Source organism: Ictidomys tridecemlineatus, chromosome 4 (assembly GCF_052094955.1).
Source record: "Ictidomys tridecemlineatus isolate mIctTri1 chromosome 4, mIctTri1.hap1, whole genome shotgun sequence".
NCBI classification, from domain to species: domain Eukaryota; kingdom Metazoa; phylum Chordata; class Mammalia; order Rodentia; family Sciuridae; genus Ictidomys; species Ictidomys tridecemlineatus.
Genome location: NC_135480.1, coordinates 79,411,422 through 79,426,004, shown reverse-complemented (window position 1 = coordinate 79,426,004; position 14,583 = coordinate 79,411,422). Strand labels below are relative to the sequence as shown.

The following is a 14,583-nucleotide window of genomic DNA, read 5'->3' as shown; positions in this document are numbered from 1 at the left end:
GAAAATTTCAAGGCAAAATCATCCATATTGATTAAATATAATGGATGAGGGAGATGACTCTAAAATTCCTCAGAGGAGTCTGGCTAGATCTTATTATCATGAACCCACACTGCAATCCTGACAGCAAAAGGTATAAAGCTAGAAATATAGAGTCCAGGCTCTATGGTCATATCTGGCTTCAGAGACTGTCTCCACCACTTAATTAACTATGTGATCTTCAGCAAATTATATAACCTCCCTATGCCTCAGTTTCCTTATCTGCAAATTGAAGAAAATACTAGTAACTTTCTCATAGGGTTATGGAGGGGATTTAATCTCATAATTGTCTCATAGAAAGTCCTTAGTACAGTGCTTGGCATGAAGGAAGTACCCAGTACCTACTAGGTGGAGATGTACAGCAGTCAGGTGGGTGATGGAAGTCATAACCAAGGGCATGAAGTGACACATGGGCCTGTACTCACGGAGCAGGGCTCTCAGCCAAGTCTGCAGATGAGAAGCACCTGAGGAGCATATAAGGATCCGTAGGTGTTCTTCACCCCATCCCTCAAGGACTGATTCTGTGTTGTTTGAGTGTTCCCCAAATGATTCCAATGTACATTCCTAGGAGAAGGCTACTTATCCTGAGACAAAAGCAACCCTAGAAGAGACCCCATGAGCTACTGCAGCATTTTAGAAGAGGACAAAGGGTACAGAGAAGGAACAGGTGGGGAGTAAAGAGATACTCAAAGAATTGCACAAATTGTGTGTGTGTGTGTGTGTGTGTGTGTGTGTGTGTGTGTGTGTGTGAGAGAGAGAGAGAGAGAGAGAGAGAGAGAGAGAGAGAGAGAGAGAGAGGCGGGGGAGAGAGAGAGGGAGAGAGATTCCTGATCCAGTGAGCCCAGGATCATCTGAGCTGTCAACCCAGTTTGAAGGCTGGCCCCATACTTGAGTTCCTCTGATGGCTGAGGGTTTCACAGACAATCCAGAACTGAGGAGTACTGAGGAAAGTCCCAGAAGGACCTTTTAACCAAGACTGCCCAGAGTCAACAAGGTGGAAGATGAACAGAATTCCTGCATCATTTTTGCAAAACTGTCTTTATTTAAAATCAAGACCCACAGTGTGAGGCCGTCCCCCTGTGTGTGCGCTTCACCTGATGTCCTGGGCTTCCCCACTGCCCTTCTCTTGGTTCCTGGTTCATCACCAAAAACCTGAGGATACAAGAAAAGTCTTCAATTAGTGCACTGCCAGTGCTAAGCCTGGGCAAATCAGTTAACATCTGTGGGCCCAGAAAACTAAAGAGAGATTTTTTTCCTTCAATCCAAATCTCTCTTCAATCCATATTTATTGAGCATGTGCAGTGCACTCAGCTCAGCACTAAAACATAGGGATAAGGGGAGGGGGAGGGAGCACTCTGTTGATAAGAATTTAGTACCTCTCCCTCTCCACAAACATGAAAGGGTAGAAGGAAGGGCAGATATGATTGCTACATAATATATGCATGTATAGAATATCACCCATTGATCTGTACAATTTATATGTATAAAAATAACAATAATGCTAAAAATACTCTTAAAAAGTGAAAGAAATCCATGCTTCCCTGTCCTCCAAATCTGGAGTCAAGGGCAAATCTCTATAGTTGGTACCTAGCGGGAGATGGCAGTGAGGGCAGAGAAGAATATCTGTCTTGACTAGGTCAGCCTCAAGTGTTCAGAACCAAGAAAAGCAGGCACAGCTCAAGGAGAAGCTTTAGGACTCTAGCACAAGACTCTCGTGCATGTCAGACTGAGGGGTGAACCAGGAGGTCTTCCCGAGTTTACCCTTGGCCTAACAGTGCAACAATAATGACACTACATTACCAATTATTTGATGGAGGACTTCTAATATCTAATAATAATTTGATGGAGGACTTCTCACGATCACATTCCCAAACTCTTCCCCAGATTTCCACAATTTAAACTTTTTTGGTGGGGCCCTAGGGATTTGCAATAATAATGAGCTCCCAGGTAATAAGGTGATGAGGTATAGCATCCAGCCTAGATTCCTCATGGGAAGGGAGAAGATCTGGAATACTGCTAAGAGATCAGCATCTCTTAGGGCTCTTCAATCAGGAAAACCACCAGCTGGTTGAGGTAACCTCTCTCCTTCAAGCCTCCACACGCCTTATGTGCTGACTTATGTTGGTACTTAGCCACTCCAGTTTGTTCCTGCCACACATGTCAAGGAGTGAGGAGAGGACAGAGAAGTGGGTTCTGCCTTCAGACAAATGACCCCCCCACAATGAGCTTTGATCTTAACATCTCTGCAAACTCAGACAATCATTTCACTTTGGATTTAATATGAAAGAGGACAATAATATTATTTCCAAGAGTTTTGAAAGGATTTAAAGGTGTTAATATCAATACTTATATCAAGCATTCACCACATTGCCTGTTATAAATAAAATGTCCTCCAATTTTTCTCAGAGTAATTTATCAATTCTGACTTCCCAGAGAGTAGATAGTATACTATTGGCTTCTCCCGTTGTTGATTCAGACCTACAAAGGTCATGCAATTATTATTTGAATTGAAGAAAAATCCTAAATCTATTGATGTTAAATGAAGACTTGAAATTTCCACAAATAATTATAAGAAAAGTACTCAAGAGGAGATCCCCCCAGTGAACTTCCACTTCCCCAACTCCATTCTCTCTCCTTCTCTTGTTTTTGTATGATTTTTTTTCCCTTCAAGAGTATCTTTCATTTTAGTTGAATAGAATAATAATGGAAGCTGATGACTACTGAGAGCTAGTCACATGTCAGGCGCTATGCTTAGAGATGTGTTATCCCAATGGATCCTTTCAATAGCCCTGGGAGGTAGACACTGACACAATCCTCATTTTAAAATGAGTGAACTGAAAAATAGTTAGCTGACCTTCCCCAAATCACAGCATTTGACCATGGTGGAATCAGGAAAGGTAGCCAAGCAGACTTTGTTCTCCAGATGTCTGAGGTGGAGGAGAGGGGGAGTGTGACTGTGTGTGTGTGTGTGTGTGTGTGTGTGTGTGTGTGTGTGTAGAAAAGGTCAATGGGGAGAGCATGGAAAGCTACCCTCTGCACTCCCCACATCCTGGAGCCATGCAGTCACCCACCTTCCAGCGCTACCAATCTGATCTTGCTCTTTCACTCCAGCATCCACGAAAAGATATGTTCTTTCTATCCCTCAGGCGATGGGAAGAAGGAAGTGACTAGGTTCCAGCAGGAGGATAAGGGGCAATCCATGTGAAGGAACTGGCTTTTCTGGCCCAGGCCCTTTCCTTGGTCTTGTCTGTGCCAAGCCCCCAGCACACTACAGAAAGTGTCAGCCAGATCCAGTACCTGTGGCTATCCCCTGGTCATCCTGAACCAATGCAGCTGATGAGCTCCTTGTCTGTAGCATGGAGTTCCACAAGTTGTGGGCTGTGGATGCAAAGAGGATGGTGTGGCACAGCAGGATGTCTGATTTTAACCTTGCTGCAAACTCACACCCATGATTTCATGGGTTTATCGCCCAACCAGTGTGCCTCAGATCTAGGCTAGAGAGCATCTGCCCGGGCAAAGTGCTGGGCATTACCAACACGTGGAGCTTGATTCTGCAGTTGTTCCTCATGGCTGCCTTTGGAAGCATCCTGAAAGCAGCGCCGTGGGTTCCAGAGGGCTGAGATGATCCTCTTGTATTCCCTGCGAAAGTTCTGGTTCAGGAGCCCATAGATAATGGCATTCAGGCAGCTATTGAAATAAGCCAGGAAGTAACTAGTGACAAAGAGCCCCTCGGGGACCTGGGGAGCCACTTCTTCAGGGTTGATGGCCACAGCGAGGCCGATGCAGTTAAGGGGGCCCCAGCAGACGGCAAAGATCACAAACACCGCAAACATGGTCAGAAAGCTCCGCATGTCGCTGGGCCTCAAGCGCAGTTTGCTCTCTGACTTGACCTTCCTGCGGGCCTGAAGCACCAGCACCCAGATACGCAGGTAACAGAAGGCCACCACCGAAATGGGGAGGAGGAAATGGATGACCACCACTGCTGCTGTGTACTGGGCACTGGCCGTCTGGATGAAGGTGCAGGAGTAGATACGTGAGTCGTACTTCAGGGACCCCACAAAAAAGTTCGGCACTAAGGCTACCAGGGTGAGGAGCCAGACTAGGACAATGTAGATTGGAGCATGCCAGCGCCTGCAGAACCGGTGGTAGGCTATGCTGTGGCAAATGTAACAATAGCGGTTAATGGCAATGGCGGTGATGTTGAAGACAGAACCAATGACGCTCAGGCCCATTACAAAAGCGCTGGCCTTGCAGTGCGCCTCTCCCAGTGCCCAGCCATCATAGAAGATGGCCATCAGGATCAGCGGGTAGGGGTACAGGGCCACAACCAGGTCAGCCAACGCTAGACTCACCAAGAACAAATTACCTGAAGCAGGAAAAAGAGAGCAAGAGTCAGAAAAGACCCTAACATTTTTGTAGATAGAACATCATGTCCTTCACTGAGTTACTTTCAGCATTGGGAGGGGAAATGACATAGCATTTAGAAACATAGTTGAGGATTCTAATTGCATCTGTGCTACTTACTAATTGGATGACTGAAGCAAGTTACTTAAGCTCTCAAAGCCTTACCTTTATCATTTGCAAATCGAAGCTAAATGATCCCTGTCTTGTATTATAATTTTGAGAACTAAATAATGATGCCGGTGCTTGGGAACACAGTGGGTTCTCACAAATTGCAGGCAAAGATGGACAGGGACTTGATAACATTTAAGCTCCAACAAAGATTTTGGAGGAGGAGAATCTGAAAGTAAGCAATGTGGACTCACCATCACTACCAGTACCACCTCGCCCGCACCCCTCCCCCAAATCCATGCTTCCCTGCACTTCTCTTTGACAGTTTTCTTTTGCATTTCCCTCCACTGGTTGATGAATTACTTTCTAAGTGACTCAAAGTCATTTATCTTCATATGAGTTGCACCAGTATTCCCTCTGTGCCTTGTCCAGGGCCCATACTCATAGCCACTTGACAGACATTCAGAATAGTGCAAAGCCCCTATCCTGTTGAGTGAGGAGGGATGAGGGCACTCCTCTCTCACAGTGTTGGGCCTTCCTGAACTTCTTCTCCTCTCTGAATGGAACATTCTGCAGCATCATCAAATGTAACTACCCAGGAGAGCCTCAGGGAACCATATAGCCATTGTTAACAGGACTCACACATACCCTGGGCCAGAGACCTAAGGAGATGGCAGGGCTCAGTCTCAGCTCCTCAAGATTAGCTTTCTAAAACCTACAGCAACTCATGAGTAAAGCACCAAGAAAGAACCTGTAAGTTTTTCAACATGAAGTTCAGGGCAAGAGCAGCTCCATTTCTAATCTCATCTGTTTCATTTGTCAAGCGCTGGGCATTTTTTTTTTTTTTTTTTTTTTTTTAGAGACAGAGAGAGAGAGAGAGAGAATTTTTTTAATATTTATTTTTTACTTTTTGGCAGACACAACATCTTTGTTTGTACGGGGTGCTGAGGATCGAACCCGGGCTGCACGCATGCCAGGCGAGCGTGCTATTGCTTGAGCCACATCCCCAGCCCCAAGCGCTATGCTTTTTGAGAAGCTACTATAAGCTCAAAAGACAACAGACACTCCCTCCAGCAGGAACTGGTGTCAATACAGTATGCGTGGGCATAGTCTTTCAGATCTCCTGTCCTCTTGCCACAGGGTAAGGTCAAAGTTGCCAGCCTTAGGGTGGCCGAACACAGAGGGCGGGTGGAATGGGCTCACAGGAGGAACTCTCAAGTGACAAGAACACTGATGCTCTAGTGCTTACGATGGCCATACAGTTTCTGGGTCAACCCCATTCAGAATCAGCAGGAAAAAAGTCAATTAGTATCCTGGAAGTTCTCAGGACCTAAATACTTACTCCCAAGTCCAGACCTAAGATATCCAGCCCTGTCCTCACTCTGCGGAGGCTGATGTAACCACCTCATAGGACCAGAAAGGCAGACGAAAACAATCCCCAGGATTTAGCAATTGAGGAAACCAAGCTGTGGACGAGATGCCAGGAGTTATAGACAAAAGATGCTGGAGCCTACCAACTGGGAGTTCACCTGAGTCAGACCTTCAGGAGAAGCAGACCCTACATTTTCACTTATTCACCTACAAGGACAGGGAAGGGACTGCCTCCAACCCTCCCTTGTCCTGGCACACATTCTAATCCCATCTCAAAGAAGATTCCATGTAACATGCTACCTGTGAGGCTGGAAACCTGGAAGACACACAGGCAGCCTTCTAGAAGTGTTTATTTTGGCCTCAGAGGGCCTGGGTAAACCCCATTCAGAACCAACTAAAAAGAAACCTATTTAGTATCTTGGAAGTTCCCCCTCAAATCCTATCCTAGCTCCTGTATCTGGGCCTAGGATACAATTTGAGAGAGACAGGATGTAAGTGAATAGAAAGGAAGCCGTCTGGACAACTAGAATGCCCCTGTCTCTGCAGACGTGCCAGTCAGTGGAGGTGGGTTGGTGAAGAAGAATTGTGTTCAGGCTGAGCTCTGGATTCCTTCCTATTCTACTATTAGGGGGATCTATTTACTTCATTGGTTAAAAAACTCTTGTTTTCCTTTAGCTGTTGCTTCAAATAAAGAAATGTGCATCTGCTTGGGGTGGGGAGGTCTAGTGCCTTTCCATTTAATTCTCTGCCACGTTGGCTGTCTCCAGTGCCCACGGTCTGGACTCACCTGCTTAGCCTACACTTACATCCCAGGGAGTGGGAAATTTCTTTTCAAATTTCTTAGCTTCAGCTGCATCATGAGCCTAACTACTTCTTGTCCCACAATTTTAAAACTTTAAAGGCAATGCTGAAAGTTAAAGCAATTCGGGAAAAAATTCAGTTACTTCCTGATCACAGGAATTGGTCAAGTTAACTGAACTTTAGTGTTCCTCTTTAGTGTTCCTTCATCAGTTCTGGTTCTCTGTTTCTTTTGGACTCTCCTCCCCCCCCCCCGCACCCCATCCATGCACACTCTGTGAAGAAAATCACTTCTTTCCAACACAGGAAGATCGGTCCCTGCAGGGCCCGCTGGCTCACGGATGAATGGCAAATAGGCTCTTGGCACTTGCAAGCACGTGCAGAGAAAGTCAAGAGCTGCTGGGAGCTGGTGCCAGCTTTGCCAGCTGTTTCCCTAGGAAAGCCGAGTCAAGCTCTGCCTGTTAATGTGGCTCAGCTCTTAATAATGCCCTAGAGGCTGGCAAACAGCTTGTAAATAGTGAGAAGAACACATTCAACTCCACGTGGAAAGTGATTCAATTACTCTCCCCTATTATGCTGGCTGTTGTTAAAAAGCTGAAATCAAACAGTTCCTGCTGTAGATTCATCTGCCCAGTTGTCTTACTGTCTTGTGGCTTTCTTGGCACCCTTTCAAATTAGGTGAATACAATTCCTGTTTTGTCTCCCATCTGTAAGAAACCAGGTCCTATCTGGATGAGAGTCAAAAGGAGATCCAGTTCTCCCTCCATTTCTTCCCTGAACAGGTGAGAAACCAATCAGCATGCCCACAGCACTGCTACTCACCCTGTGTACAGGCTTCTAATGAATATTTATATCCCATGTCCTGCAGAGACTCATTTCCATCTGCCTCCATAGACAAGGTGGGCTAGGGGAAAGAGGTCTCCACAACAGGGCAGTTTGCAAACACGGAATTCCCTTCCAGTATTCATATGCAAAGCTCATCCCTTCACACAGGCGACCACCACAATACCCTCCCTGTTCTCCTCTGCTGTCCTTGTTTCTGGAAATCTAGGTAATCCAGAAAAGAGCTAGCCAGTGCTGAGCTGTCTAGTCTTCATCAGATAGAGGAATTCTGGAAGGCAGAGCTACCCTTGCCCCTCTGCCTTGCCTCTTTTCCTCTCATCCTGTGTGCTCAGAGAAGAGTCTGGTTGGACTAAATTGCCCCTGGTTACTAACCTAAATGTCAATGTAGAAACAGATATTCACTGAGTCATTTACTCAACAAGCTTGCTGAGTTTTCCACAAGAGAGCGGCTGACTGACTATCCAGGAGGTTCGGGAAGCAAGGGAGTAAAACAACTCTCTCCTCTTAAGAAGCTCATGGTCTCAGAGAAGACAATCAAACAAATAAAAACAAGATGCAATTAGGAGAATGATAGGGAAGTCAACAAAGATCTCTCATTGCTAAGAGGGCTAAATTTCTTGTAGCTTCCTTAAGATGGCTTCTTCCATCTATTTACATGTTTTATTTATGGAGTCTCATCTTAAGGATAAAGAAGGAAACACCCAGATTTTGTGAATTGCTCATAACAACAACAGAGAAAAATGGAGAAAGAACAAGAAAAGAATAAAGAAGCCAGGAAAAAGAAGTGTCAAGGGGATAGTAAGTGAGAAAGAATAGCAACTTAACCATTGAACTTAGCAGTTAGTAGACCAGCAAGGACATCAGGAAGGGCAAAGGTGGGGGTGTAATGTTTTGTCCTGTAGGCTGTTCTTCAAAGGAGAGAGAGAGAGATGTTAGTACTTAGGAAGGGATATGCCTTTGATGGGGGATTGTGGTATTCTTTTTTTTTTTCTTTTCTTCCTCTCAAAGGACAGAGATTTGTAACTGATAGATAATAAACACTTAGTAATGTTAACTATGACTTGTTATAGTTGTTTATGTGTTGTTGTTAGTTTCAGTGAAAGAACAAGAAAGAAGCTCATGAGTCAGAATAGGATCCCCATGAAATAAGATGTCAGAAGTAGGGTTATGAGTGACTTAATAATAGGGATAGAGAGATATGGTCGGAGAAAGGTGCCATTAGGTGATTTCATCATCACATGAACATCATACTGTGAACTTACACAGACACAGATGGTAGGGTCTGTAGATACCGAGGCTATGATAGTAGTGGTGGATGAAGGTGATGATGAAGTTAGGACATTACTTACAGATTGTGAACTCTAGCCTTCCAAACTCCCTAACTTTTACTTTTTTAGCAACACATGTCTAAAATCAGATGTCCTATTACCCACATTGAGTACCTTCTCAGTTTTTCAGAACATCACATCTAAATACAGAATTCAATGTTTTGGAAAGAAAAGCAGTCAAACATGAAAGTCTTTATACCCCTGGGCTACTGAGAATTTCTTGGGGGGAATTAAAGAGGATTAAGAGCTTTCCTCATTAGGCAGCTAAAGACATAATTATGGGATTTTATAAAGTGCTCATTTTTTTTTGCTCAGTGAAGATATAATAAGGTATGCACAGCCAGAATGTGAAATTGGAAAGCTCAGATGGTAGGGAGGGAGTCCAAGGCAGCCCAGTTTGGCCTTCTGCTGATAACACACACTCAAAATCTGGCTCAAAAGATATCTGGTAGCAAGTGACTTCTCAGTAAGTGTTGGTGGTAGGGAAAAAAAAAAACTGAATGGAGTGGACTCCACCTTACCCTGGAACTCCTGGAGGGCAGAGATTGTGAACCTACTAAAGGTTTCCCTCCTCTCTGGGCCTTCTAAGTGCTTTTGTTCAGGGCCACCACATGGATTCACACACTGCTCATTTCTCATTGAGAATGGAAAGGGGCTACCTTGCAGACTCTGCTCTGACTGGGAAACTAAACATCTGCACAGGCAGATCCTACCAGTAACCTACCAGTAACCTCATAGGTAGGTACTAGTTCAGATAAGAAATGGTGCAGTCCCTGAACTCTGCTGGCTGCCTTGGGGAGGGGTAGCTTTTCCAGTGTGAATAGAGCAGACTCTGAATAAGAACCTGTATGTTCAGCAAGCGAATGCTTCATATTTTCCTGAGCAATTCCCGTGTCAGCTACTGTCTGTCTTTCTGCCTTACAAATGATTGAAATACCCTAGAAGTGCCAAAGTTTCTACTCACTAACAACACCTCCCAGGTGGCCTTTCCTCCAGCTGCAGCATAAAAGCCCATCATGAGGCCACAACCCGTGTGCCTGTGGAGCCAGGGTACTGTTGCACTTTTCTCTCTGCTAAAGGAGAGGAGACCAAATGCTACTGTAAGGACAGGGTTCGCTGAGCTCTCTAGGGCAGGGACTGTCTGGATAATTCAGGTAGTCCCAGGAAGCTCACATTTTATAGGCAGCTTACAGTGGCTCAGAACAGACCAGCAAGAGGGCATGTTCCCTGAGAGGAATCATCAGGGTACAATATCAGAGAACTATGGAGCACCTGGAGCCTGCTGAAGGACTCTAGCCACATAGGAGCAGCCAGAGAGCAGGCGTGCCTTTGTGAAGATGGTGTTAATAGTCAGCCTTGGAGGGCAAAAGTGAGGTGTTCTTGGGCTTTCAGTACTCGAAGCAATTTACTCCCATGAAACTCCTTCCTGCTGATTTTGTGCTGAGTCCTGTACCTAAGATATACCCTACCTCATGAAGTAGCATTCATTCTCTCTGTCCCACTGCTTTGAATATCTCATCCATATTCAATTGGTTTCAACAGAAGTGCATCCAGGTCCTACTGTGTGCCTGGCTCTGTGGACAGAAATGGAATAAAATCCCTGCTTTCATGCAGTCCAGTGGGGGAGAGATAAAAACAGTAGAGAGAGGTGGGTGCTACGTGGGGAGAGCACAGGCTGTTGTGGAAGCTTGAGGAGGGAGACACTCACTTTGCTATTCAGGGTATTGATAGAAAGCATTAACAACTTTGTAGGGGAGCTGGGGAAGAGGTTTGAAAAGAAGCAGATGTTGACCAGGCAAAAGAGGCTGGGGACTTTCTCTGTGCACCAGAGCATGGATTTTCATGGGAAGTGGCAGCAGTCTCCTTTGGCATGAGTGAGATGAGGCCGTAGTTCAGCAGTTAGGTCAGTTATAAATGTCATGGGAGCTATATTCTGGAGTGGACACTGTTCTGTAGGTGGAGGAGGTAGGGGGACAGTAAGGACAGAGTGTGCTCAAGACAGTATCCTGAACCTACCCTCACCATCACTTCATTCCTCCCTGTCTGCCTTTCTTCACTGGAGTCTCTGAAAAAGCCAACTCATCACACACAGCAATAAGCTGCAGAAGAAACTATGAGTGACAAGGATCTGCCCCACAGATTTGGGCTTATAATAGTCAAGTAAAGGATAAAGATGTCTCTAAGAAGCACACTGTGACCTCAATTTGGGCTATGTATCTAGTTGTTAGAAATTTTATGTTCTCAATGAGAAGTTCTAATTTCTTAATATTGATTAATTGAGAAGCCAGACTTAGTTATGAAAAGATATGAATTATTTTTTTTTATTTTAAGTAAATCCAAACACATCAATAAGAGAAGGTCTAAAAAAGTGGAAAGGATGCTATTCAAAATATTTTAAGCATGTTTTGAAATCTCACTCCACTAACATCATTTAGTTTAAGTCAATACTACAGTTTTTCATGACTATGGCAAATAAAGCCAATGGTCATATAAAAATTGCTTAAGGACTGAGATGTAGCTCAGTGGTAGAGAGCTCCTCTAACATGTGTATAGCCCTGGATTTCACCTCTAGCACCTAAAACAAAACAAAACAGAATAAAAAATACTGGTTAAATTGCATGACTGCCAAAGCCACCAATAGAGCAGGAATAAATGTCATTAGCTATCATATTATTTTTTTTTTCTGGGGCCTGGGGTATAGCTCAATGGTATGGCTCTTTCCCAACATGCATGAGCCCCTGGTTTCCATCCCCACTCCTTACCCTCAGCAACACATACATATTTCTGGTGCTGGCGAGTAGCAGACACATGGACAGGTAGGAAGGGCAGGATGGAGGATGTGCCAGCAATTTAACATGCTCATTCCCCTCATTGCTCTCAGACCAGTAAACTTTTTGTGAGGGCTGCCTAGAGCACAGAAGAGCCCAGCCCTCCCTGGGTAGTACAGAGGGGAGAGGATGCTATTCTCCTCAGGCAAGAGGAAGCAGCAGTCTCTTCCCTCAACTACCTTTCTCATGGCAGGAAACCTAATTACTGAGCACTGAGCTACAATCTGCCAGGCCTTTTCTAAACGCCCAGAAAGTTAGGGAAGGAAAGAAAGGGCCAGGGTCAGAACCTGGAGGGCCCATCCTTCCTAAGGGAGAAGTGCCAGGAGCTGCCTTCCTCCTGCCTCTCTGTGCAGGAGATGAATGTTTGTGGTTGCTGCAAAGGGACAATACAACCAAAATGTTAACTATCATTTTCTAATCACAGCTTGCTCTTTTCTAATATGTTTTCCTTCAAAGATACAATAACATCTTAGAATAGTTAGTTATTCCAGATAGTAGTAGCCGTCGTGACTGAAATGCCTAAGTTGTAAAGTTTAGATCTCCCTAACAATACTCAGTTTCCCCTGTGGTGGTTAGAATCGCACACTTTTATTTTTGGCTTGTTTTTCAGATGAAAATCCTCAAGTTGCAGGTCTCTCCCACCCCCCATACTTATATAATTATTTATTTAAAACAGTTTTCCTGAATTGTCTAGCCCCTTTAAAATGGCATTTTAAAGCTTTAAATTTGTTTTCCTCCTGCTATTTTTACACTGTATTTGAGTTGCCCACTAGGGTCCAATGGGAAATTACAAAATTAACAAATAGGACACTGAACTTCTTCCCAGGCTGAAATGGTTAGCAAGCTCCAATGACCTGTTAAGGTCAGAGTTCAGATACTCCCTCCTTCTGGTTTTGTTCTTCTTCGGGATTGCACCATGATTTAGCCAAATGATTGTTCTGATTTTTCACAGTTAATCTCATAAATTCCCTGTTTTCAGAACAGACCATTTTATTTGAAAGCAATTTACAATTTCTCTTGGTTGGAATAGGATCTACAGATGACCGGAGATGGATTTTGATATAAAGCTTCCATTAATTCACTCATTCTTTTACCAAGTATTTTCTAAGCACCAACTACATGAAGTCAAAGTGCTTGGCAGGGGAGAGAGCAAGATGTCAAAGGTCCTGAGATTTCTGTAGCCAAATAGGGGCACTGAATGGCAGGACACAGATTGGAATGCTCCAGGTAGCAACAGCGTCCAGGTGTGTGGGATCCCATAGTACCTCACCCTGCCACAAAAGGGCGTCAAAAAACCCCAAAAAACCTTTTCCCCATTCACACCTGTTCTAATGTGCCAAGCGCGTCCCGGACAGCTGCCAGAGGCAGCAGCCAGAACCGCTGCACGTCTGGAGAGCCAGAATTCGCCCTAACTTTTGAGTGCAGAACCAAACTTCAGGATTAGGTTAGAGTAAGGGTGGGGAGAAGGAGAGGGGGAGAAGGGAGCTGGAGATCAAGGAGAGAGGAGGCAACGGATCGGATCGCGGGATCAGGGCCCAGACTTGAGGGCAGGGAAAGTTCGGGACCCAGCAGCGAGTGACGCTCACCTGCGTTCCGGAGCTTGCGGTTCCTGAGCACCGAGAGGATGACCAGAAGGTTGCCCACTACGTCCACCGCGGTGGTGACAATGAGCACGGTGGATAGCGCAGGAGCTACCCAGGGAGGCCGGGGCGTCCCGGAGGGCAGCTCACCACCAGTCCTGGACCATCCCGGGCGCACTGCCAGCCCGCCCGCCTCGCAGCAGTTGGCAAAAGAGCCATTCTCCGGCATCGCGGACCCTCCCGCGATTCGCTTCCACCGCGCTCTGCAAGATAGCCGCAGGGCGCGCAGGGCTAAGCCAGGCTTTCCTGCCGCCCACTTCGCTGCCCACCAAACACAAGAAAGGAAGGCGGTGGGGGAGAGCTAGAGGAGATAATTAAGCGTGGGCAGGGGGCGGAGAAAATATGGGAACAGAAGTAGCACTTGGGAGTGCGTCCCACAGCGGCACACTGGGGAACCGTAGGTACCTTACCGCTAGTGCTGCTACTCAGAGCTCAGCTTGTGCCTGGCTCACTTCAGGGGACCAGACCCTGTCTGGCCTGTCCCTGAAAGTATGGCCATACGCAAGACCTCCATATTTCCGCCACAGCTTTGGGGAAGCTGTGCCCATGTAGGACCATCCAAGTTTTCCAACTGGAGAAAGAAGATGGTGGGGTCGGGACCTGAAGATCCATTGCTGAAAAGGCGAGGTTTGAGATCCACCCATCCCATCCACCCCCACACCTCCAGGAGCAAAGGAGGGTAGAGTGCTAATTAACCTCTAGGTAGTTGAAGAAAAAGGTGAACCTGCTGATACAAGTGAATTTCCCCCTCAACGTTTGAGATGGGTGTGACCTGCCTAGACATCAATCAACCTGCTGACTGGAAGACATCATGAAGCAAGACTTCACCCTTGAAACCGTATCCCTGCCTTTGTTGTACCCCCTTAAATAAACCATCAGATCCATTTTTTTTTCTTTGCCTAGCTCCAGAACCCATGTGGACTAGATCTATCAGGGGCTTTGCCTTTTATAAATATATTTCTAAATATTTGTGTTTTGTTATTCACTAATTATTTGAGAGTTTTAAGTTTTAGGGTGGCTTAGAGTCTCCTGGCAGGTAGAATCCCCAATGAGATGCTGGCTGTCGACCCCGATACTTAGCTATTATCTCTCTTTGACTATAGCTGTCCTACTAGTTATAAGTGGTATTTTTCTGGGGTTTTTGATTTGCTTTTTCCTGATTCCTAATAATATCAAGCATCTTTTCATATGCTTATTCTTTGGAGAAATGCCTATTCAATCAAGTCC

At 45.4% G+C, this 14,583-nt stretch overlaps 1 protein-coding gene across 1 annotated transcript; it reads right to left on the bottom strand.

Moving 5' to 3' along the window:
* Positions 1–1,055: 1,055 nt before the first annotated feature.
* On the bottom strand, positions 1,056–13,794 carry Mtnr1b (melatonin receptor 1B). The gene is made up of 3 exons (XM_005337195.3): positions 13,303–13,794; positions 3,108–4,402; positions 1,056–1,188 (listed from the first exon to the last, which is right to left on the bottom strand). Exons 1-2 carry the CDS (start codon positions 13,523–13,525, stop codon positions 3,531–3,533), a joined length of 1,095 nt encoding a protein of 364 aa, XP_005337252.2. The 5' UTR covers positions 13,526–13,794; the 3' UTR covers positions 1,056–1,188; positions 3,108–3,530.
* Between the last annotated feature and the right edge of the window lie 789 nt (positions 13,795–14,583).